The sequence below is a fragment of the Schistocerca nitens genome, chromosome 5 (assembly GCF_023898315.1).
Source record: "Schistocerca nitens isolate TAMUIC-IGC-003100 chromosome 5, iqSchNite1.1, whole genome shotgun sequence".
Lineage (NCBI taxonomy): Eukaryota > Metazoa > Arthropoda > Insecta > Orthoptera > Acrididae > Schistocerca > Schistocerca nitens.
Genome location: NC_064618.1, coordinates 256,164,798 through 256,190,795, shown reverse-complemented (window position 1 = coordinate 256,190,795; position 25,998 = coordinate 256,164,798). Strand labels below are relative to the sequence as shown.

The 25,998-nt window shown below is 43.9% G+C and overlaps 1 protein-coding gene across 1 annotated transcript in view; it reads right to left on the bottom strand.

Annotated features, from left to right (window-relative positions):
* The window catches only part of LOC126260372 (clavesin-2-like), an 80,892-nt gene that overhangs the window by 32,672 nt on the left and 22,222 nt on the right, over window positions 1–25,998 (bottom strand). The window contains exons 2-3 of the mRNA XM_049957701.1: window positions 22,547–22,706; window positions 13,251–13,497 (exon numbers count right to left, since the gene is read on the bottom strand). Coding sequence (XP_049813658.1) covers window positions 13,251–13,497; window positions 22,547–22,706 — 407 coding nt within the window. The remainder of the gene's footprint in view (window positions 1–13,250; window positions 13,498–22,546; window positions 22,707–25,998) is intronic.

The following is a 25,998-nucleotide window of genomic DNA, read 5'->3' as shown; positions in this document are numbered from 1 at the left end:
TGCAGGGGCAACAGTCTGAATGATTGACTGATCCGGCCTTGCAACACTAACCAAAGCGGCCTTGCTGTGCTGATACTGCGAACGGCTGAAAGCAAGGGGAAACTACAGCCGTAATTTATCCCGAGGTCATGCAGCTTTATTGTATGATTAAATGATGATGGCGTCCTCTTGGGTAAAATATTCCGGAGGTAAAATAGTCCCCCATTCGGATCTCCGGGCGGGGACTACTCAAGAGGACGTTGTTATCAGGAGAAGGAAAACTGGCGTTCTACGGATCGGAGCTTGGAATCTCAGATACCTTAATCGGGCAGGTAGGTTAGAAAATTTAAAAAGGGAAATGGATAGGTTAAAGTTAGATATAGTGGGAATTAGTGAAGTTCGGTGGCAGTAGGAACAAGACTTTTGGTCAAGTGAATACAGGGTTATAAATATAAAAATCAAATAGGGGTAATGCAGGAGTAGGTTTAATAATGAACAAAAAAATTGGAGTACGGGTAAGCCACTACAAACAGCATAGTGAACGCATTATTGTGGCCAAGATAGACACAAAGCCCACGCCGACTACAGTAGTACAAGTTTATATGCCAACTAGCTCTGCAGATGACGAAGAAATTGATGAAATGTATGATGAGATAAAAGAAATTATTCAGGTAGTGAAGGGAGACGAAAATTTAATAGTCATGGGTGACTGGAATTCAAGAGTAGGAAAAGGGAGAGAAGGAAACATAGTAGGTGAATATGGATTGGGGCTAAGAAATGAAAGAGGAAGCCGCCTGGTAGAATTTTGCGCAGAGCATAACTTAATCATAGCTAACACTTGGTTTAGGAATCATGAGAGAAGGTTGTATACATGAAAGAACCCTGGAGATAGTAAAAGGTATCAGGTACATTATATAATGGTAAGACAGAGATTTAGGAACCAGGTATTAAATTGTAAAACATTTCCAGGGGCAGATGTGGTATCTGAACACAATCTATTGGTTATGAACTGTAGATTAAAACTGTAGAAACTGCAAAAAGGTGCGAATTTAAAGAGATGGGACCTGGATAAACTGACTAAACCAGAGGTTGTACAGAGTTTCAAGGAGAGCGTGAGGGAACAATTGACAAGAATGGGGGAAAGATATACAGCAGAAGAAGAATGGGTAGCTTTGAGGGATGAAGTAGTGAAGGCAGCAGAGGATAAAGTATGTAAAAAGACGAGGGCTGCTAGAAATCCTTGGGTAATGGAAGGAATATTGAACTTAAGTGATGAAAGGAGAAAATATAAAAATGCAGTAAATGAAGCAGGCACAAAGGAATACAAACGTCTCAAAAATGAGATCGACAGGAAGTGCTAAAGGGCTAAGCAGGCATGGCTAGAGGACAAATGTAAGGATGTAGAGGCTTGACTCACCACGGGTAAGATAGATACTGCCTACAGGAAAATTAAAGAGACCTTTGGAGAAAGGAGAACCACTTGCATGAGTATCAAGAGCTTTGATGGAAACCCAGTCCTAAGCAAAGAAGGAAAAGCAGAAAGGTGGAAGGACTATATAGACGGTCTATACAAGGGAGATGTACTTGAGGACAATATTATGGATATGGAAGAGGATGTAGATGAAGATGAAATGGGAGATATGATACTGCGTGAAGAGTTTGACAGAGCACTGAAAGACCTGAGTCGAAACAAGGCCCCGGGAGTAGACAACATTCCATTAGAACTACTGACGGAGAGCCAGTCCTCACAAAACTCTACCATCTGGTGAGCAAGATATATGAGACAGGCGAAATACCCTCAGACTTCAAGAAGAATATAATAATTCCAATCCCAAAGAAAGCAGGTGTTGACAGATGTGAAAATTACCGAGCTATCAGTTTAATAAGTGACAGCTGCAAAATACTAACGCGAATTCTTTACAGACGAATGGAAAAACTGATGGAAGCCGACTTCGGGGAAGATCAGTTTGGATTCTGTAGAAAAATTGGAACACGTGATGCAATACTGACCCTACGACTTATCTTAGAAGAATGATTAGGGAAATTCAAACCTATGTTTCCTTCATTTGTAGACTTAGAGAAAGCTTTTGACAATGTTTACTGGAATACTCTCTTTCAAATTCTGAAGGTGGCAGGGGTAAAATACAGGGAGCGAAAAGCTATCTACAATTTGTACAGAAAGAAGATGGAGTCATAAGAGTCGAGGGGCATAAAAGGGAAGCAGTGGTTGGGAAGGGAGTGAGACAGGTTTGTAGCCTATCCCCGATGTTATTCAATCTGTATATTGAGCAAGCAATAAAGGAAACAAAAGAAAGGTTCGGAGTAGGTATTTAAATCCATGGTGAAGAAATAAAAACTTTGAGGTTCGCCGATGACATTGTAATTCTCTCGGAGACAGCAAAGGACTTGGAAGAGCAGTTGAACGGTATGGACAGTGTCTTGAAAGGAGGGTATAAGATAAACATCAACAAAAGCAAAACGAGTATAATGGAATGTAGTCGAATTCAGTCGGGTGATGCTGAGGGAATTAGATTAGGAAATGAGACACTTAAAGCAGTAAAGGAGTTTTGCTATTTGGGGAGCAAAATAACTGATGATGGCCGATGTAGAGAGGATATAAAATGTAGACTGGCAATGGGAAGGAAAGCGTTTCTGAAGAAGAAAATTTTGTTAACAATGAGTATAGATCTAAATGTCTGGGAGTCGTTTCTGAAAGTATTTGTGTGGAGTGTTGCCATGTATGGAAGTGAAACGTGGACAATAAATAGATTAGACAAGAAGAGAATAGAAGCTTTCGAAATGTGGTGCTACAGAAGAATGCTGAAGATTAGATGGGTAGATCACGTAACTAATGTGGAGGTATTGAATAGAATTGGGGAGAAGAGGAGCTTGTGGCACAACTTGACTAAAAGAAGGGATCGGTTGGTAGGACATGTTCTGAGACATCGAGGGAACACCAATTTAGTGTTGGAGGGTAAAAGTCGTAGAGGGAGACCAAGAGATGAATACACTAAGCAGATTCAGAAGAATGTAGGCTGCAGTAGGTACTGGGAGATGAAGAAGCTTGCACAGGATAGAATAGCATGGAGAGCTGCATCAAACCAGTCTCAGGACTGAAGACCACAATAACAACAACATGTCTTTTGAACACTATTAAGGTAAATACATTGTTTGTTCTCTATCAAAATCTTTCATTTGCTAACTATGCCTATCAGTAGTTAGTGCCTTCAGTAGTTAGAATCTTTTATTTAGCTGGCAGTACTGGCGCTCGCTGTATTGCAGTAGTTTGAGTATCGAAGATTTTTGTGAGGTAAGAGATTCATGAAAGGTATAGGTTATTCTTAGTCAGGGCCATTCTTTTGTAGGGATTACTGAAAGACAGATTGCGTTGCGCTAAAAATATTGTGTGTCAGTTTACTGATGATCAGAGTAACTAAAGAGAAAACTGTCTGAGTACGTTCAGGTTTGCTCAGCTGTTTGAAAATCAAATAAGTAAGAGGTTTATCAGCACAATCATTCATAAATTTTTCTGAGGGGAGGTTGCAGCACAAGAGAAACTAAGGGACGAGGACAAATTTTTTTGCACGCGTTCTATTTAGCGACGAGCCGTCATTCACCAACAGCGGTAACGTAAACCAGCATAATATGCACTATTGGGCAACGGAAAATCCACGAGGGCTGCGACAAGTGGAACATCAGTGACATTGGCGGGATAATGTGTGGTGCGGCATTATGGGAGGAAGGATAATTGGCCCCCAGTTTTTCGATGTCAATTTAAATGGTGCAATGTATGCTGATTTCCTACGTAATGTTCTACCGATGTTACTACAAGATGTTTCACTGCATGACAGAATGGCGATGTACTTCCAACATGATGGATGTCCGACACATATCTCGCGTGCAGTTGAGGCGGTATTGAATAGCATATTTCATGACAGGTGGATTGGTAGTCGAAGCACCATACCGTGCGCCAACGTTCACCGGATCTGACGTCCCCGGATTTCTTTCTGTGGGGAATGTTGAAGGATATTTGCTATCGTGATCCACCGACAACGGCTGACAACATGCGTCAGCACATTGTCAGTGCATGTGCGAACATTACGGAAGGCGAACTAGTCGCTGTTGAGAGGAATGTCGTTACATGTATGCGTTCTCAGAAATGATGAGTTCACAAAGGTACAAGTATCACATTGGAACAATCGAAATAAAATGTTCAAAAGTACCTATGTTCTGTATTTTAATTTAAAAAAACCTACATGTTACCAACTGTTTGTCTAAAATTGTGAATCATATGTTTATTACTATTACAAAGTGAAAAAAGTGTTCCAACAAAAAAATTATATTTCTTTACATACTACACGTGTGGTGTTACCGCGGACCCGCATGTCGCCACTATCGGTGATAGCAGACCGAGCGCCGCCACACGGCAGTTCTAGTCTAGAGAGTCTCCCTAGCACTCGCCCCAGTTGTACAGCTGACTTTTCTAGCGATGGTTCTCTGTCTACATACGCTCTCATTAGCAGAGACGACAGTTTAGCATAGCCTTCAGCTACGTCATTTGCTACGACCTAGCAAGGCGCAATATTCAGTTACTATAATTACTATCTTCAAGAATGTATTCTAAACTGATAATATTGTGCATCATGTACCGTCAAGAGCGACGTTCATCATTAATGGATTAGAGTTAAGTATCAAACTAATTACGTCCGCTTTCTGAATTCTCATTCCTTGTCATGTTACAGACCTCACGTCAGTATAGTTCTTCCCTTCTCACGCCAGACTGAGTAAGCTAAAACGCGAGCATTTCGGCCTCCACTCGTAACACGGTGTTGGCTCTTCTGCTAACATAAAAACACGAATATGTAATAAAAAATTGGGGTTCCTTTTTTAAAAAAAAACGCAGTTGATATCCGTTTGACCTATGGCAGCGCCATCTAGCGGGACAACCATAGCTCCATCTGTTTTCCCCCTTCAAGCTAGGCAAGTTTCGTTCATTGTAGTTTTTTCGTTTGACGCTTATTTCGTGAGATATTTGGCCCGGTCACGACAATGGACCACCTTGTATATGTAACGGTTCTTCTATGACGAACGTTAGTACTTCACTTGTACCGCTCTTATAAATAACGGAGATAGAATTATGTATTAAGGAACACTGCTGAGCGGACGGATGAAGTATGGGACTGATTCTATATTTGTTTTTAAACGAAGTTTCAGAAAGAGAATATCTAAAGGCACCAGCAACATCCGGAAATAAAACTGAACTCTGCGTGAACAGACCATGAAGGCACAGCGGTACCGACCGGCCGCCGTGTCATCGTCAGCCCACAGACATCACTGGATGCGGATATGGAGAGGAATGTGCTCAGCATACCGCTCTTCCGGCCGTATGGCAATTTACGAGACTGGTGCCGCTACTTTTCCATCAAGTAGCTCCTCAGTTTGGCTCACAAGGGCTGAGTCCACCTAGATTGCCGATAGCGCTCGGCAGTCCGGATGGTTACCCTTTTCTTTTGGTCATCAGTCTACTGACTGGTTTGATGCGGCCCGCCACGAATTCCTTTCCTGAGCTAACCTCTTCATCTCAGAGTAGCACTTGCAACCTACGTCCTCAATTATTTGCTTGACGTTTTCCAATTTCTGTCTTCCTCTACAATTTTTGCCCTCTACAGTTCCCTCTAGTATCATGGAAGTTATTCCCTCATGTTTCAGCAAATGTCCTATCATCCTGTCCCTTCTCCTTATCAGTGTTTTCCACATATTCCTTTCCTCTCCGATTCTGCGTAGAACCTCCTCATTCCTTACCTTATCACTCCACCTAATTTTCAACATTCGTCTATAGCACCACATCTCAAATGCTTCGATTCTCTTCTGTTCCGGTTTTCCCACAGTCCATGTTTCACTACCATTCAATGCTGTAATCCAGACGTACACCCTCAGAAATTTCTTCCTCAAATTAAGGCCGGTATTTGATATTAGTAGACTTCTCTTGGCCAGAAATGCCTTTCTTGCCATAGCGAGTCTGCTTTTGATGTCCTCCTTGCTCCGTCCGTCATTGGTTATTTTACTGCCTAGGTAGCAGAATTCCTTAACTTAATTGACTTCGTGGCCATCAATCCTGATGTTCAGTTTCTCGCTGTTCTCATTTCTACTACTTCTCAGTAGATCATTTAATTCTTCTTCACTTTCACTTAGGATAGCAATGTCATCAGCGAATCGTATCATTGATACCCTTTCACCTTGTATTTTAATTCAACTCCTGAACCTTTCTTTTATTTCCATCATTGCTTCCTCGATGCACAGATTGAAGAGTAGGGGCGAAAGGCTACAGCCTTGTCTTACACCCTTCTCAATACGAGCACTTCGTTCTTGATCGTCCACTCTTATTATTCCCTCTTGGTTGTTGTACATATTGTATATGACCCGTCTCTCCCTATAGCTTACCCCTACTTTTTTCAGAATCTCGAACAGCTTGCACCATTTTATATTGTCGAACGTTTTTTCCAGGTCGACAAATCCTATGAAAGTGTCTTGAATTTTCTTTAGCCTTGCTTCCATTATTAGCCGTAACGTCAGAATTGCCTCTCTCGTCCATTTACTTTTCCTAAAGCCAAACTGATCGTCACCTAGCGCATTCTCAATTTTCTTTTCCATTCTTCTGTATATTATTCTTGTAAGCAGCTTCGATTCAAGAGCTGTCAAGCTGATTGTGCGATAATTCTCGCACTTGTTAGCTCTTGCCTTCTTCGGAATTGTGTGGATGATGCTTTTCCGAAAGTCAGATGGTATGTCGCCAGACTCATATATTCTACACACCAACATGAATAGTCGTTTTGTTGCCACTTCCCCCAATGATTTTAGAAATTCTGATGGAATGTTATCTATCCCTTCTGCCTTATTTGACCGTAAGTCCTCCAAAGCTCTTTTAAATTCCGATTCTAATACTGGATCCCCTATCTCTTCTAAATCGACTCCTGTTTCTTCTTCTATTACATCAGACAAATCTTCACCCTCATAGAGGCTTTCAATGTATTCTTTCCACCTATCTGCTCTCTCCTTTGCATTTAACAGTGGAATTCCCGTTGCACTCTTAATGTTACCACCGTTGCTTTTAATGTCACCGAAGGTTGTTTTGACTTTCCTGTATGCTGAGTCTGTCCTTCCGACAGTCATATCTTTTTCGATCTCTTCACATATTCCCTGCAGCCATTTCGTCTTAGCTTCCCTGCACTTCCTATTTATTTCATTCCTCAGCGACTTGTATTTCTGTATTCCTGATTTTCCCGGAATATGTTTGTACTTCCTCCTTTCATCAATCAACTGAAGTATTTCTTCTGTTACCCATGGTTTCTTCGCAGCTACCTTCTTTGTACCTATGTTTTCCTTCCCAACTTCTGTGATGGCCCTTTTTAGAGATGTCCATTCCTCTTCAACTGTACTGCCTACTGCGCTATTCCTTATTGCTGTATCTATAGCGTTAGAGAACTTCAAACGTATCTCGTCATTCCCTAGTACTTCCGTCTCCCACTTCTTTGCGTATTGATTCTTCCTGACTAATGTCTTGAACTTCAGCCTACTCTTCATCACTACTATATTGTGATCTGAGTCTATATCTGCTCCTGGGTACGCCTTACAATCCAGTATCTGATTTCGGAATCTCTGTCTGACCATGATGTAATCTAATTGAAATATCGTTGTCGGTGTTGGTCTGCTGTCGATTCTGATTAGAACAACCCGGTCACTGAACTGTTCACAGTAACACACCCTCTGCCCTACCTTCCTATTCATAACGAATCCTACACCTGTTATACCATTTTCTGCTGCTGTTGATATTACCCGATACTCATCTGACCAGAAATCCTTGTCTTCCTTCCACTTCACTTCACTGACCCCTACTATATCTAGATTGAGCCTTTGCATTTCCCTTTTCAGATTTTCTAGTTTCCCTGCCACGTTCAAGCTTCTGACATTCCACGGCCCGACTCGTAGAACGTTATCCTTTCGTTGATTATTCAATCTTTTTCTCATGGTAAGCTCCCCCTTGGCAGTCCCCTCCCGGAGATCCGAATGGGGGACTATTCCGGAATCTTTTGCCAATGGAGAGATAATCATGACAGTTCTTCAATTACAGGCCACATGTCCTGTGGATACACGTTACGTGTCTTTAATGCAGTGGTTTCCATTGCCTTCTGCATTCTCATGTCGTTTATCATTGCTGATTCTTCCGCCTTTAGGGGCAATTTCGCACCCCTTGGACAAGAGAGTGTCCTGAACCTCTATCCGCTCCTCCGCTCTCTTTGACAAGGCCGTTGGCAGAATGAGGCTGACTTCTTATGCCGGAAGTCTTCGGCCGCCAATGCTGATTATTTATGAAAATTTAGGTAGTGGCGGGGATCGGACCCGGGACCGAAGACGTTTTGATTATGATTCAAAGACGCTACCCGTAGACCACGTGTCAAGATATGGTTACCCACTCAAGTGCTAACCCTGCCCGTCAGAGATTAACTTCGCTGATTTGACTGCGTCTTTGGCGACAGCAGGGAACAGTGCACCAGGCAGTACCGACCGTCGAGACGTCACGGTTAATGAACCAGATATAAAAAAGAAATGTGTCAAACGCCAGTCCTTGGGATGTATAACGGAATGGCTGACGTAGAAGCTACTATCCTGCGCCAGGCCAAGCTTTAATTGCAATTAATGGTGAATCGGAGAGAGATAGGGTATTAAGGGAATGGAATTTGGATAAGTTGAACCAGAGGTTACTGAAAGTTTCAAGGAGTGTATTAGGCAACGGCAACAAAATACAATAGAAGACGAATGGGTAGCTTTGAGAGATAAAATGGTGAGGCCAGCAGAGCATCACATGAGTAAAAAGACAAGACAACTAGCAATCCCTGGATACCACAGGATGTTTTGATATAACTGATGAAAGGAGAAACCATAAAAATGCAGCAAAAAAGCTGCAGAAAAAAAATACAAACGTCTAAACAATTAGATTGACAGGAAGTGCAAAATGCTAAGCAGGAATAGCTCAAGGACAAACATAAGGATACCAAAGCATGCATCACTATGGAAAAGTTAGATTCTACCGATAAGTAAATAAACTGACCATTGGAGAAAAGAGAAGCAGCTGCATTAATATAAAGGGCTCAGACGGGAAAACCAGCACTCTGCTAGTAAGGGAAAGCTAAAAGTAGGAAGGAGGATATAAAGCGGCGATACACGGGAAATAAATTTAAAGGCAATATTATAGAAAAGGAGGGTGATGTAGATGGAGATGGGATGGGAGATATGGCATGGCGAGAAGAAACCGACAGAGCACTGAAAGGCCTAATTCGAAACAAAACGCCGCGAGCAGAGGACATTCCGTCAGAACTACTGATATACTTTAGAGAGCTAGCCGTGACAAACTATCCTACCTGGTATGCAAGACCTACGATGTAGACGAAATACCCTCACAATTCAAGAACACTGTAATAACTCCGATTCGCAAGGCAACAGCTGCTCACAGATGTCATATTACCGAGCTACCAGTTTAATAAGTCATGGCTGTAAAACACTAACACAAATTCTTTACAGAACAATGGACAAACTGGTACAAGTACACTTCCGAAAAGACCACTTTGGGTTCTGGAGACGTGTAGGAAAACGCCGACCAGTACGTGACCCTATGACTTCTCTTCAGAGTTACGTTAAGGAAAGGACAACCTACGTTAATTGCATTTGCAGACTTAGAGAAAGCTTTTAATAGTTTTGACTGGATTACTCTCTTTGAAATTCTGAAAGGCCCAGGGGTAAAATGCAGGGAGTGAGAGGCTGTTTACAGCTTGAACAGAAATCAGATGACAGTTATAAGAAGGGTGGGAGAGGAAGGCAGGGGTCAGAAGTGAATGTGACAGGGTTGCAACTTTTTGCTATTGTTATTCAAGATGTACGTTGAGCAAGCAGTAAAGGAAAACAAAGAAAATTTAGCAGAAGGAATTAAACGTCTGCGAAAAGAAATAAAAAAAATACGTTTCCGAAGACATTGTAATTCTGTCAGAGACAGCAAAGGACTTGGAAGAGCAGTTGAACGGAAGTTGAAAGGAAGAAGCAAGATAAACGTTCACACAAGCAAAAAAAAGTGTAATGGAACGTAGTCGAATTAAATGAGGCGATGATGAGGAAATTAGATTACGAAACGAGACACTAAATAGAGTAGATGAATTTTGCTATTTGGGCCTTAAAGTAATTGATGATAGCCAAAGTAGAGAGGAAATAAAATGTAGACGCGTAGTGCCAAGAAAACTGTTACTGAAGAAGAGAAATCTGTTGACATCGAAGAGAGATTTAAGTGTCGGTAAGTCTTTTCTGGAATTTATATGAACTGTAACCACGAAACTCCCCGACATATTAGAACTGTGTGCCGGACCGAAACTCGAAAACTCGGGACCTTTGCCTTTCGCGGGCAAGTGCTCTACCAACTGAGCTACCCAAGCACGACTCACGCCCCGTCCTCACAGCCTTACTTCCACCAGTAACTAGTCTCCTACCTTCCAAACTTTACAGAAGCTCTCCTGCGAACCATGCAAGACCAGCACTCCTGAAAGAAGGGATATTGCATTGGTGGAAGTAAAGCTGTGAGGACGGGGCGTCAGTCGTGCTTGGGTAGCTCAGATGGTAGAGCACTTGCCCGCGAAAGGCAAAGGTCCCGAGTTCGAGTCTCCTTCCAGCACACAATTTTAATCTGCCAGGAAGTTTCATATCAGCGCACACTCCGCGGCAGAGTGAAAATCTCATTCTGGCAAGTGTAAGCATGTATGAAGGTGAAACATATATGACCAACAGTTTGGACAAGAAGAGAATAGAAGCTTTTCAAACGTTGTGCTTCAGAAGAATACTGAAGATTGGATGGGTAGATCGTGTATCTAATGAGATTATGAAAAGAATTGGTGAGAATAGAAATTTGTAGCACAAGTTGACTAAAAGAAGGGATTGGTTGACAGGACACATTCTGAGACTTTAGTACTAAAGGGAAATGTGGGAGTGCAAGAATAGTAGAGGGAGTCCTAGAGATGAAGACAGTAAGCAGGTTCATAGCGATGTAGGCTGCGGTAGTTACTCGTAGATAGAGTAGAATGGAGAGCTGCATCAAACAAGTCTTCGAAGTGGGGACCACAACATGAACATAATCATAAACAGTGAATTCAGGGATTTGAATTCACGGAATTATGACGTGCACTGCATGTACAGATTATTATAATGATTATTATCATTATTTTTGAAGAATACATGTGAACTGCATTAAACTTTCTTGGTACTTTGTAATTATTTGTGTGGTAATAAGGAGCTGTTGTTATAAGTTTGAAGAACAATTTACAGTGCAACAATTTTTTTTTGTTTGTGCCAATAATTAAAGTTCCAGTTTCAAAACGCTGTCGAAAGAGAACCACTGCATAGAATGACCTCAAATTTGAACAGCATGTTATTGATGCAAGGGAAAAAAATTAACGAATATTTGACCGATAGGTAACGCTGTAAGCGTCAGAATAAGAACCCAAGAGATGCGTCCGAGATGCCCAATCGGACAGTCTCTGTGAATGACCGCGCGCTGCTGGTGTACTTTTACAGAAACGGCGACTGTGCGCCAGTAGTCCTGTAGAAGTTCCAGACACTCAAGGGAATGAAACAAAGGCATTGGTCCGATGTCTACTAACGGCCTGGAGAAAATGTTTACAAAATTCGAAAACACAGGTTCTTTTTAAGTGCAATGTGGCAGAGGGAGGAAAACAGTTGGTACATTTGTCGATGATGTGGCCACAACACTGCATAACATGTCGAGCGGTGGTGTGTAAACATGGGCTGCGCGGACGGCTGAACGTTCAGCATGCCATGATCTCAGTGCATAATACCCTACGAAACATCCTGCACTGTTGTCCTTATAAAATGACCCAGCAAGGTAAACGTTCGCTCTGGAATGTCTTGCTCACATGATGCGGGCAGTGAATGGTCATTGAACATTTTGTGGAGAGACGAAGCCCACAGTGGACATTTCAGTACTCACAATTGCAGAACATGGGCAAAAGAAAATCCGTACGCACATCAACAGGTACCATTTCATTCTACACAATTGACGATTGGTGTACCTTGACAGCACCGTTTGTCGCAAGGCGTATTTTCTCGAGGAGATGAGTCATGTTACCGATGCCGTTACTGGTTAACGCGGTGAAAGTTTTTGCGCACCAGCGTCATTTCAACCTTTCAACAGCGTGGATATGTGGGAAGAATCATATTTATGCAAGATGGCGTCCCTCCGCAGATTGCACAGCCAGTGAAGTAGCTACTCGAGAGACATTTTGGAAATGCTAAAATTATCAGCCGTCATTTCTCCGAAACTTGGTTGCCCAGATCACCTGACCCTAATCCGTGTGAGTTCTGGCTGTGGAGTTATCTGAGTGGTGTTGTGTTCAGTGCTGTAATTACAAACGTACCCGCACTGAAGACACGTATTGTGCATTGCATTCTGATCGTGAACCCCGACACACTCCAGTGTGTTGTGGAAGACGCTGTTCCTCGATTTCAACTTGTGACACAAAACGGTGCACAGCATACTGAACATTTCTAGCACCAGTCACACGAAAGTTAAAAACCGCTGTAATTTTGTTTTTTGGGGGGGGGATTTTGGTCCTAGGACAGTGAGAAACCGATGTAATTTTGCTTTTTACGCCGTGTTTGGTCTCAGAACAATTAAAAAGCGATTTTCCCCATCCGATATGTTACGATATTGCCGTAGTTGATGGGCTTACCTAACTACTGTTCAATGTTTTTGATTCCATGACGTTTCCCCTGAGTCAGCATTACTCTGTTCAAATGTGATGCGATTTTGAGGAGTGGTTCTCTTCCTACACCCTTTTGAAACTGGAACTTTAACTAGGGACACCCTGTAAATGTGTGTGTGTATGTGTGTGTGTGTTTGTGTGTGTGCTCATGGTTCGCTAGTTCTCTGGGTATTTCGCCTGGAGATCTCGCCGTCTACAGATAATCATTTTGGTGGAAGACCTTAAGGAGTCTGATTAGTGATTATAGTGAAACGACATTTTGTTGTTGTTATGGCAGCGTTTTTCACCAGATCTTAATAACGCCCTATGGTAAAACGCATTTCAAAGTTCCAACGACTAGGTCAGACACACCGGCCAGACCTTAGAAAGAAGGGGTACAATGATGGTAAACTGAAAGGCTCTGCTAGCGTACCAGATCTGAGGGAAAGTATAATTCACAGTGGATTTAGCACTGACCGTATAAATAGAAACAGTTTTTCGAGCTAGACTGCTCCCGAATGCCAGAATGTGGGACATGGCCAAGTGCTTCAGATCGACGATGAGAATATTGCCAAGAGCGTAGTCAAGTGCCAGCATAGTTTCTGTGGCGATGATCACGTGCTTGCAGATAGCCGCGACGTCGATCTCCTTTGTTGGCGGCATGAACACGATCGTTGTTACGCGGAAGCCATCGGGCGTCAGCTGAGGGATTCCGTAGAACATCCTGCAAGAGAAACACAGTGACTATCACTGGTCTACATAGAAACCAAGAAAGGTGTAGCTACGTGATGCAGATATCGTGTCTGTCTCTCAAACGAGAGGTCTGAGTGCAAAAATTTGTCACCCCTAGGAGATACCACGCTAATACCTTAGAACATCGCCTGTTGCCTCGATAATGGTCTCAACTGGACGACGAAGGCCGGCCGCTGTGGTCGAGCGGTTCTAGGCGCTTCAGTCTGGAACCGCGCTGCTGCTACAGTCGCAGGTTCAAATCCTGCCTCGGGCATGGACGTTGTGATGTCCTTAGGTTAGTTAGGTTTAAGTAGTTCTAAGTCTAGGGGAGTGATGACCTCAGATGTTAAGTCCCATAGTGCTTAGAGCCATTTGAACCATTTGGACGACGAAGAGAGCTCAAAAATTCTTTCTGGTATGCCGTTTCCAGCTGAGGCCACTCATTGATGAACAGATGCCGTAGAACTACGAAACTGTGGGGATATTGGCTGCTACTTTTCAGATAGTCCCACACATTTTCAATAGGATTCAGATTACTGAATTGGAAGACCAGTCGAGCTACCTGAGTAGTTGTCGCACAAGAAACGTACACGTGTGCAGCCCTCTGAACATTGCTGCTGTCATACTGAAGGATGTGATTGTTCACAGCATACTCAACATGAAGATCCTGAAGATAGAAGTACGTGCATACCGTGAATGTCAAAGAAACGTCATGGTTCGTGCGATGTCTGTTTCTACTAGTGTGAATCTTTAATTGTGTGCTTCAGGATGTTCAACCGATTTGTTATTTCCATTTTACGCACAATATTTTGATGCTCATCGAGTCGTCTTCTTCGGATATCTTATATCTGAGGCAATGCGAACACCAAATTCGCAACTTTATTCTCATTGTACACCACCAGAGTCAGTTGCGTCTCCGGTAAACGCGTATTATACTCAGCATCGATGCAGTATCTCGCATCGATGCAGTATCTCCTGGATTATTTGTACGCAGTCCAACCTACTAATAATCCATGGCATAGCTTAAAAAAGCGCTACCTTTCGTCGACGTGTTAGTTAAGGCAAAGCCGGAGGAATGGCTGGGTGCGAGTGTATATGAAATAACCACGTGCACTGACTTCTATCCCCATGATTTGGGTGATCAGCACCCGTCACAACATTCAGTGGTGCCTCCATGTCGACACCATCTTACTGTGCTGATTCGATACAATCCACTGGCTCATACAGACCACCTAACTTTCTAGACCTGCGTCAGCGGTGGAGCGACCAGTGAGCTTTTTTAAGGAGTGGATGATCTTTTACCTGGTGAGCTTAGATCACTATGATTAATTATATGATCAGTAGCTGCAAAGAATATCAACAAAGCGCGTAACATGTACAACTTATATTTATATAATTTAGTAATTTTATTTTCTAGTTATTCCTTAATTCTTCTACTAGCTGAGTACTCGGCGCTACGCGGAGGGCGATAAATAATTTTCCTTTCGAAGGGTTTTCTCAACACCTTGCCCATACGTCGGTGCTTGTATAACCACATCGGAGTCACGCTGAGTGGCATATAGGCTGTAGCAACGCCCTCAAACCAAAACTTTTTGATCGACCCTTATACATATTCCAGTCTTCTATTAGTTCATGTCCTCCTTCACTGTCCAATACCACCCCCCCCCCTTTTCTACCACCCACTCTTTGTGCCCGTCTCCGCTGTCCCCTCTCTCTGTCCATATCCTCATCCCCTCTCTGCCCCTCTCCTCTTCTGGTTTACAGCAGCCTATGTATTTTTGTTTCAGGCAAAGTGACACGCTCTCGCAACGTGATTTTCAAGAGCAAACTGCAAGACATGCTTCACTGCACAAAGGAATCAAACAAACGAATAACTCCGGAATCAATAATCCTTCCCAAAATTATTTTCTTTCCTATTTCCTGCGATAATTTCCCTCAAGGACATAGTTTTGTAAAAGCTGGTAGTAATCGGAGAACATTACGTCACTCCGTCTTGCCTTGATAACGCATCGTCGCTAACGGCGCGTTTGTTATCCGGGAAGAACAAACGATCATTCGAGAAATATATTTTAAGTTACATCTTACATCCCAAAAGGTGGAAATATCTCTGTAGTTTTTATATAATACTGCGACAGTTCTCTGCCTTACATATGCCAAAAATTCCCTTACAGACACTTGCTAAAGAAAGCCCTGCCATTTTCTGAACATCGCTCAACAAATCAAGGAAATGTTCATCAAATATTTACTTGCCAATTCGGAGACGTAAAAAATCCTCCTGCCCCCCCCCCCCCACACACACACAATCACTTTATTTTGACTTCACCAGTCCTTGAAATCAACTCTCACAAGTACATGAATTTACATGAAGTTATGTTCATGGCTTTCTTCGCAAAGTTCTTGGCGGGTCCCAGTTCAGTGTGAAGCGGCTGAAGGCACACATTTTCGGGGTCAGAAGCATTAACCACATTCGTCTGCCAAGGAAGTAGTCTATACAAAGCAGGCCATTTTTTCCACTAATGGTTCCTTGTTTTCAGCTTCTGCTGTTTCACTCGCACAGAAAGTAGCAGTCCTACATGACGAGAAAAACCGTTAATATCTTCAACATCCACTTATACGCCACACGTATTTGTAATGGAGCATTTACATCTGTGCGCTTTGCGGCTAGTTGCCGCGCGGATGTACTTGCTCCACAAGCAAGAAGAGGCATGTGTCGTCCCGTCTCGTAAGGGAAGACTCCAGCGTCCCCGAGCGCACAATGCAGAGGCATACGCGACTTTGCACCGGTGTATGCGACTCCTTGCCTCCACGTGCAATGGCTCCATGCAGCTAGCGCACACGGGAAATCGCACAGCTGTAAAAGCATCTTAACACTGGACAAGCACGAGCATCAGTTTAAAGCTCTCATATGTCTCCACCAGATTAACTGCGTAAGTAGAGGTGTGGCCGAGCGATTCTAGGCGCTTCAGTCTGCAACCGCGCGACCTATACGGTCGCTGGTTCGAATCCTGCCTCGGGCATGGATGTATGTGTGATGTCCTTAGGTTAGTTAGGTTTAAGCAGTTCTAAGTTCTAGGGGACTGATGACATCAGGTTTTAAGTCCCATAGTGCTCAGAGCCATTTGAGCATAAGCAGACGGAACGGAAAGAAATTTGTTCCCGTTGGGGAGAAGCAGTGCTGCTAACTTTCCCGGAATCTATGAACATCCAAGAATCATTTATAATGAAATTATGGCTAAGAGTTGCCATAACTAACTCGGTACCATTACCAAAACTTTGGAGAAGAATTCAGAAAGAAAACACTTTTTTATCGCAAAGGACATGTTTATATCATTTTAATCAAGAAGCTAATAGTCCAGCCTGTTGCTTTGACAAATTTAAATCAAGAACACGGGAGTTGAGATCTCTTTTAGACAAGAGGCGTAGATCATTTGATTCATAATGGTCTTGAAATATTATTTTCGGGTGCATATCTCCTTCGCTGAATCCTGCACTTTCCTCACTGTATTCGTCTTTGCTCACTGTCACATTCTCAGGAGGCAATGGTTCAGCAGTTATTCACGATGGGCTACAAGCCTAACAGTGGACGACAAATTTAGGATATTGCATGATTTTCTTTTTGCCGCGGTGATTCCATTTAGTTTTGTTAGACGAAAATAGTAGTTCATTATATGATTCCTTGGATCCCTCACAATCAGGGGAATTGCGGAGGACACGTACACTATGTGATCAAAAGTATCCGGACAAATGGCTGAAAATGACTTACACGACGCGCCCTCCATCGGTAATGCTGGAATTTTATATGGTGTAGGCCCACCCTTAGCCTTGATGAAAACTTCCTTTCTCGCAGGCATACGTTAGACCAGGTGCTGGAAGGTTTCTTGGGGAATGGCAGACCATTCTTTACGCAGTGCTGCATTGTGGAGAGAAATCGATGTCGGTCGGTGAGGCGTGGCACGAAGTCGGCGTTCCAAAGCATCCCAGAAATGTTCTATAGCATTGTGGTCAATGCATTACAGGGATGTAATTGTCGTGAAACCACTCAGCCACAGGACGTGCATTATGAACAGGTGCTCGATCGTGTTGAAAGAGGCAATCACCATCTCCGAATTGCTCTTGAACAGTGGGAAGCAAGAAGATGCTTAAAACATCAATGTAGGCCTGTGTTGTAATACCTCCACGCAGTACATCATGGGATCCTAGCCCCTTCCATGAAAAACACGACCACACCATAACGCCACCGTCTCCGAAATTTACTGTTCGCTCTATACATGCTGGCAGATGACGTTCACCGGGCATTCGCCATACCCACACCCTGCCATCGGATCGGCACATTGTGGACTGTGATTCGTCACTCCATACAACGTTTTTCCACTGCTCAATCGTCCAATGTTTGCGCTCCTTACACCAAACGAGGTGTCGTTTGACATTTACCGGCGTGATGTGTGGCTTATGAGCAGCCGTTTGCATGAAATGCAAGTTTTCTCACCTCCCGCCTAACTGTCATAGTACTTGCAGTGGATCCAGATGCAGTTTGGAATTCCTGAGTGATAGTCTGGTTAGATGTCGGCCTATTAAACATTACTACCCTATTCTCCTGTCGGCGGTCTCTGTCAGTCAACAGACGAGGTCGGCCTGCACGCTTTTGTGCTGTACGTGTCCCTTCACGTTTCCACTTTACTATCACATCGAAGACAGTGGACCCAGGGCTGTTTAGGAGTGTGGAAATCTCGCGTACAGGCGTGTGACACAAGTGACACCCAATCACCTGACCATGTTCGAAGTCCGTGAGTTCCGCGGAGCGCCGCATTCTGCACTCACGATGTCTAATGACTACTGAGGTCGCTGATATGGAGCACATGGCAATTGGTGTCAGCAAAATGCACCTAATATGAAAAACGTATGTTTTTCGGGATGTCCGGATACTTTCGGTCACATAGTGTAAATCGATGTTCATATTCTGAAAACCACTGTGAACTTCGTGTCAAAGCGTACTTAGCATCTTATGGATCTTGTCTTCCACTCACGTAGGGAGTGCGGGAAGAGCCACTGCTCGGCTGTCTCTATGCATACTACGCTGATTTTACCTTCACGGTCCTCTACGGGAGTGGTAAGTAAGGGGATACACAGTTCCTTATGAGTTTTTCACGTAATACTTGCTGCTAAATAACGGATAAGCTTCTTTTCACTAGCCTATCAGGAGTGTGGTACATGATGAACAGCATATGTGAATTTCCATATCTCGTCCTGGTCACAGTCTCTCTCCTGAAAGAAAGGTCACAGCACTTCTCTACAATGTCATTAAGTTTTCATTTTTATGATTTCAGACTTAATACTCCACATATATGATAAAAAAATTGATACAATGTAGAAAACACAAACTTTTACGTACTTACGGCAATATTCGCAATAACTGTGAGAACTCTCAGTGGTGAGATATAGCAACAAGAGTACAGTATGATTCTACATGTTCAAGCATGATTCACCGGTATTTGTGTGACAAACCACCTTTAATTTCAAGAGAGGGATTGCTGAACTGAAGGTCAGGTGCAGCAACTCCTTGTACATACACTCCTGGAAATGAAAAAAAAAACACATTGACACCGGTGTGTCAGACCCACCATACTTGCTCCGGACACTGCGAGAGGGCTGTACAAGCAATGATCACACGCACGGCACAGCGGACACACCAGGAACAGCGGTGTTGGCCGTCGAATGGCGCTAGCTGCGCAGCATTTGTGCACCGCCGCCGTCAGCGTCAGCCAGTTTGCCGTGGCATACGGAGCTCCATCGCAGTCTTTAACACTGGTAGCATGCCGCGACAGCGTGGACGTGAACCGTATGTGCAGTTGACGGACTTTGAGCGAGGGCGTATAGTGGGCATGCGGGAGGCCGGGTGGACGTACCGCCGAATTGCTCAACACGTGGGGCGTGAGGTCTCCACAGTACATCGATGTTGTCGCCAGTGGTCGGCGGAAGGTGCACGTGCCCGTCGACCTGGGACCGGACCGCAGCGACGCACGGATGCACGCCAAGACCGTAGGATCCTACGCAGTGCCGTAGGGGACCGCACCGCCACTTCCCAGCAAATTAGGGACACTGTTGCTCCTGGGGTATCGGCGAGGACCATTCGCAACCGTCTCCATGAAGCTGGGCTACGGTCCCGCACACCGTTAGGGCGTCTTCCGCTCACGCCCCAACATCGTGCAGCCCGCCTCCAGTGGTGTCGCGACAGGCGTGAATGGAGGGACGAATGGAGACGTGTCGTCTTCAGCGATGAGAGTCGCTTCTGCCTTGGTCATCGAACCCATCGTTCTACCATAGACCGGCAAGGGAACTTGCTGTTCCAACAGGACAATGCACGTCCGCATGTATCCCGTGCCACCCAACGTGCTCTGGAAGGTGTAAGTCAACTACCCTGGCCAGCAAGATCTCCGGATCTGTCCCCCATTGAGCATGTTTGGGACTGGATGAAGCGTCGTCTCACGCGGTCTGCACGTCCAGCACGAACGCTGGTCCAACTGAGGCGCCAGGTGGAAATGGCATGGCAAGCCGTTCCACAGGACTACATCCAGCATCTCTACGATCGTCTCCATGGGAGAATAGCAGCCTGCAGGTGGATATACACTGTACTAGTGCCGACATCGTGCATGCTCTGTTGCCTGTGTCTATGTGCCTGTGGTTCTGTCAGTGTGATCATGTGATGTATCTGACCCCAGGAATGTGTCAATAAAGTTTCCCCTTCCTGGGACAATGAATTCACGGTGTTCTTATTTCAATTTCCAGGAGTGTATTTAGATTATTTTTCGGCAGTTAAATCTACAAAAAAAAAAAAAATTGTGCTGTGAATTAGCTGTTCGCGACAGTATGGAATTCCGCCCGATTTAACTGTTGGATCTGGTACAGCTGATGAGTCTTACCGGAGCAGGGGCCCGCATATTTTCTTAGTCTGACGAATGCAGCGCCACGCTAAAATGAGATGCGGCCTTATGAGACAGTGGGTATGGAGTCGCGGCAGAGTAAAGGAAGTGAGGACTACACGTAGCGAACATCGGCAGCAGCATGGGCAGCGGCGCGTGAGACTTTCCACGGTGCTGAACAACGAATGGCGTGCTAACCAGTCTGTGCATATCCCAGTTTTACTAGCCTACGGAGTTGGCCAGTGATAGCAGGCACATGTATGTGGAGGACAGGGTGGCCGCTTTCGTCATAAGATGGAGCCACAGTGTAGACCCTGTATCAAGAAAGCCAGTAAGAAGTCAACACATCTGCCAAGTTCCTAAGAGGGCAGATCCAAGGAATGTAGCATGGTAAGGATACAGATTTTGTGAGCTGCGGTGGGTGTCTTTCTATGACTGTTAAAGAAAATGTGCCGACAGTGATCAGTTCAAATCTTTGCACAGCAGAATCTTCCTGCATAAATTTGGATTCCGAAAGAGATCACAGTGCCACTGCGCAAAGACCGCTGTAGGGTCTAGTGAACTAAGGCTGAGAACTGATGTTTTATTGTTTGTTGTGTTCAGTGAATTTTTTTCATCTCTCCTTACTGCTAGCCTCCACTGAAATGCAGTTTTTATTTATCGTGGCTGAGATCATCACCTGGTAGCCTTTGTTGATGTGATCCATTTTTATATCCTGTTCTCTTTTAAATGATTTAAATGGTTTATACTGTTAGTTAGAATGTTAACCTTTGGTCGTTTCTTTTTTTTTCTTTTTAATTCTGATGCGTCTGCAGGACCTTATGTTCCCTTCCACACTGAACGCTGACGGCATTCTCAAATCTTATTTTCAGCTCGATGGAGCCCCTCCACCCTATGGCATTGGTGTCCGTGAATGGTTGGAGGAACAACTGCCACGAAAGTGGATTGGTCGCCCGTTGTCCCGTGGACCGGCCGCCCATGGGGACATCTTACGCAGATAGTGTATGCTGAGAGCAACCTTGGTTTGAGACATCTGGAGGAACGCACACAACACGGCTGTGACCAAATTGCAGAAGACACTCTCCTCCGTGTGCAGTCAGAGTGGTTGCGGCGACTACAGTTGTGCGTGGCACGGAATGGACGACACGTAGAACATGTGTTGTTGCAGTCGGTATGAAGGTAATTTCCAAACTTTGAACATTAATAACCTCTAAACTGTACAAGATAGACAAAAACAAGTTACACCACTAAATTCCAGAGCTCAAGCGAGTGTAATTTGATGTGTCATACACTCCCCTTCCCATTTAAAAAAAAAGACTTGAAACCAAAATGGCGGATTTCACATCAAACCTATGTTCCCAAATCACATTTCAATTTTCCCTTTAATCTTCCAACTTATGAAGGTGTCCATGGAGTTTTGACGCGCCCTGTGTTTCATTCTGTGCCAAGAATTAATTATTGCCTATTTTCTTGTCACGCTTTTACTGTTGTTTATTACTGGTGGTGATTTGTTCCTACTCCTTCTACATTAAGGTTAAAAAATTTCAAAGGCGCAGGTTATTTTACGGAGTCTTCTATTTCATGGGATATTAAGTTAGGCATTTTGATAATCTGAGCGTTGAACCCCTTACTTATGTAACCCTGTGTATGTCGTCGGAGTAATTGAGTCAGACTAATAAACATATTTATTAATTGTTAAGAATTCGCGCCCGCTCATCTCCCAGCCACTTACCACGCCCTCTGTCTCCTGCGCACATATTTTTTATACAGAACACTAACTAGTATACAGTGCTTTCAAGGATTTCAGTAGATAGGACAAAGGGTGTCATAACACACCAACAGGCAAGAACGGATTTATTTTTCGAATTCAGCACCTGCGACTTAACAAAGACACTAATCACTTACAAACATGTTATCCACCAGCAAAACCACCCGTTGCAGATACCGGTAGAAAGCAGAACGGTATCTCTCTTGAGACATCCTTAAAATATTCGCTTATATATATCAGCAGAGCCCTGACATTTATAAAGTTAATGTTCTAAAGCTGTGTAATAGAGATACTGTCCTTTTACCTTTCGTGACTACTACTGAAATGACAGAATGTAGACAGGGAATAATACTCACACAGTTTCGGTGCTCTGTCGGATGTTGCTATCTAGGGGATCTCTGTTCAGAAGCAGCTCAGGAAAGACGTTCTTCAAAGAAAAGTAGGCGTCCAGCGCCTTCTTTGTACGTTCTATCTTGCACTTGTAGATTATGTGCAGGCGCTCCAGCCGGTCGTCATCTGCGTGAAGGTGGAAATCATGATGTCAGTAGAGATAGAACTCTGACCAGAAGCAATACGACTAGAGAGTATTTTGAGCTTTACCATCATTCGTCTTTACTCTCGGTTCTAGGAGCTTCAGTATGGAATCGCGTGACCATTACTGTCGCAAGTTCGAATCCTGCCTTGGGCATGGATGTGTGTGATGTCCTTAGGTTGGTTAGGTTTAAGTAGTTCTAAGTTCTAGGGGACTGATGACCTCAGAAGTTAAGTCCGATAGTGCTCAGAGCCATTTTCACTGAAGCTATTTGCGGATGATGCTGTAGTATATCGAGAGGTTGTAACAATGGAAAATTGTACTGAAATGCAGGAGGATCTGCAACGAATTGATGCATGGTGCAGGGAATGGCAAATGAATCTCAATGTAGACAAATGTAATGTGCTACGAATAAATAGAAAGAAATGTCCTTTACCTTTTAGCTACAATATAGCAGGTCAGCAACTGGAAGCAGTTAGTTCCATAAATTATCTGGGAGTAGGCATTAGGAGTGATTTAAAATGGAATGACCATATAAAATTAATCGCCGGTAAAGCAGATGCCAGACAGATTCATTGGAAGAATCCTAAGGAAATGTAGTCCGAAAACAAAGGAAGTAGGTTACAGTACAGTTGTTCGTCCACTGCTCGAATACTGCTCACCGGTGTGGGGTCCGTACCCGATAGGGTTGATAGAAGAGATAGAGAAGATCCAACGGAGAGCAGCGCGCTTCGTTACAGGATGATTTAGTAATCGCGAAAGCGTTACGGAGATGATAGATAAACTCCAGTGGAAGACTCTGCAAGACAGACGCTCAGTAGCTCGGTACGGGCTTTTGTTGAAGTTTCGAGAACATACCTTCACCGAGGAGTCAAGCAGTATATTGCTCCCTCCTACGTGTATCTCGCGAAGAGACCATGAGGTTAAGATCAGAGAGATTAGGGCCCACACAGAGGCATACCGACAATCTTTCTTTCCACGAACGATACGATACTGGAATAGAAGGGAGAACCGATACTCAAGGTACCCTCCGCCACACACCGTCAGGTGGCTTGCGGAGTGTGGATGTAGATGTAGATGTAGATCAAGTTTAACCCAATCCATTCAAGACCTTCGTAATGAGGAATCATCCAATATAATATAAATATAGAAAACTGTAACCAGTCACTGTTTTTAAGTAGATATTTATTTCATTAACCGGTTTTCGAACTTTTTCAGGCTTTTCTTCAGATGGTGCACAGCAGGTTACAAGACTGTTTTGAAGCACAACCCTTGGGACTGGCTCTGGAACGAGGAGATGGAAAATGCTTCAATGTATCGCCATGTGTACTGTTTATATGGCGATTAAGATCCGAAAATGAGATCTGTATTTACTGCGGCTCTATGGGCTGCTTTGTTGCGAAAACCCCCCAATCAGCTTCCGCTGTCATGGATAGCTGCTATCACATTACTCACATATATACCGTAGTTACGAAACCTTGCCAGCGTCCAGTACGTGTAGTACAACCTGTGCTCGTTACAAAGGACTTCATACGAAAATATAACGTAATTTACGCAGAGACTTTATATGTTTCTGTTTTCATCTAATAAGATCAATGTAAGGGGAAATATTTTAATAAAAACTGTCATTAACATCAATGCCCAAAAATAGAATAAATCAATAAAAAACTAAAAGAACAAACTTCAGCTGATCTGGTGTCTTATTTCTGTTCTTACATTAACATACACTGAAGAACCAAAGAAACTGAAACACTTGCATTTTACCGTGTATGACGCCCGCGAGCACCCAGTAATGCCACAACACGACGTGGCATGCACGCGACTATGTCTGAACTACTGCTGGAGGGAAGTGACTCTATGAATCCTGCAGGACTGTCCACAAACCCGTAAGAATACGAAGGGGTGGAGGACAGTACGTTGCAAGACATCCCAAATATCCTCCAAAATGTTCATGTCTGAGGAGTTTGATGGCCAGTTGAAGTGTGTGCCTGGAGCCATTCTGTAGCAATTCCGAGCGTGTTGGGGTGTCACATTGTCCTGCTGGAATTTCCCATGTCCGTCGGAATACGCAATGGGCATGACTGGATGCAGGTTATCAGACGGGATGCTTATGTTCGTGTCACCTGTCATGGTCTCATCGTCTGTATCACCGGTCCCACATCACTCCAACTGCACACGCCCCACACCATTACCGAGCCTCTGCCAGCTTGAACAGTACCCTGGTGACGTGCAGGGTCCATGGGTATTGATGCAGTCTCCGTACCCGTACACGTCCATCCGCTCGATATAATTTGAAACGAGACTCGTCCGATCAGGCAACATATTTCCAGTCATCAACAGTCCAATGTCGGCGTTGACGGGACCAGGCGAGGCGTAAATCCTTGTGTCGTGCAGTCATCAACGGTATATGACTGGGCCTTCGCCTCCGAAAGCCCATATCGATGGTGTTTCGTTGAATGGTTCGCACGCTGACACTTGTTAATGGCCCAGCATTGAATTCAGCTGCAATCTGCGGAACAGTAGCTGTTGTGTCACGTTGAACCATTCTCTTCAGTCGTCTTGGTCCCAAACTTCCAGGATCTTTTTCCGGCTCAGTCATGTCGGAGATATGTTGCTTTACCGGATTCCTGATATTCACCGTACACTCGTGAAATTGTCGTACGGGAAAATTCCACTTAGTTGCTAACCCGGAGGTGCTGTGTCCCATCGCTCGTGCGGTGTTTGTAACATGATCAAGCTCACTTAAATCTTGATAATCTGCCATTATAGTAGCAGTAAACGAACGCACCGTATTCTGCATGTTTACATATCTCTGTATTTGAATAGGCATTCCCATACCAGTGTCTTTGGCCTTCAGTGCATAATACAGTTAATGTGTGCACAAATACTTCAATCAAAGCTGGCGTTAACACGAATGCTCAAAAATAAAATAAAATAAAATGAAGTTATACTATTTGCAGAGAACTGCAGCTGTTTGTACTTACATTTAAAAGACAACAAGAATGGAAGTAGAAAAACTGCTGACTTATGTCTGTTCTTATATTAACGTTTTGCCATTCGTGCACCTAGGTTCGTCGTTGAGTACACCATCGTAGGCGCTCCTGTCTGGGATGCAGCGTCAAGGGTAACCGCAGCCATCGTCTCCGAGCTGATAGTCAATGGTGCTTTAAACGTCGTCGAACTGTTCGTGCAGATGGTTGTTGTCTTGCAAACGTCCCCATCTGTTGTCTCAGGGATCGAGACGTGGCTGCACGATCCGTTACAGCCATGCAGATA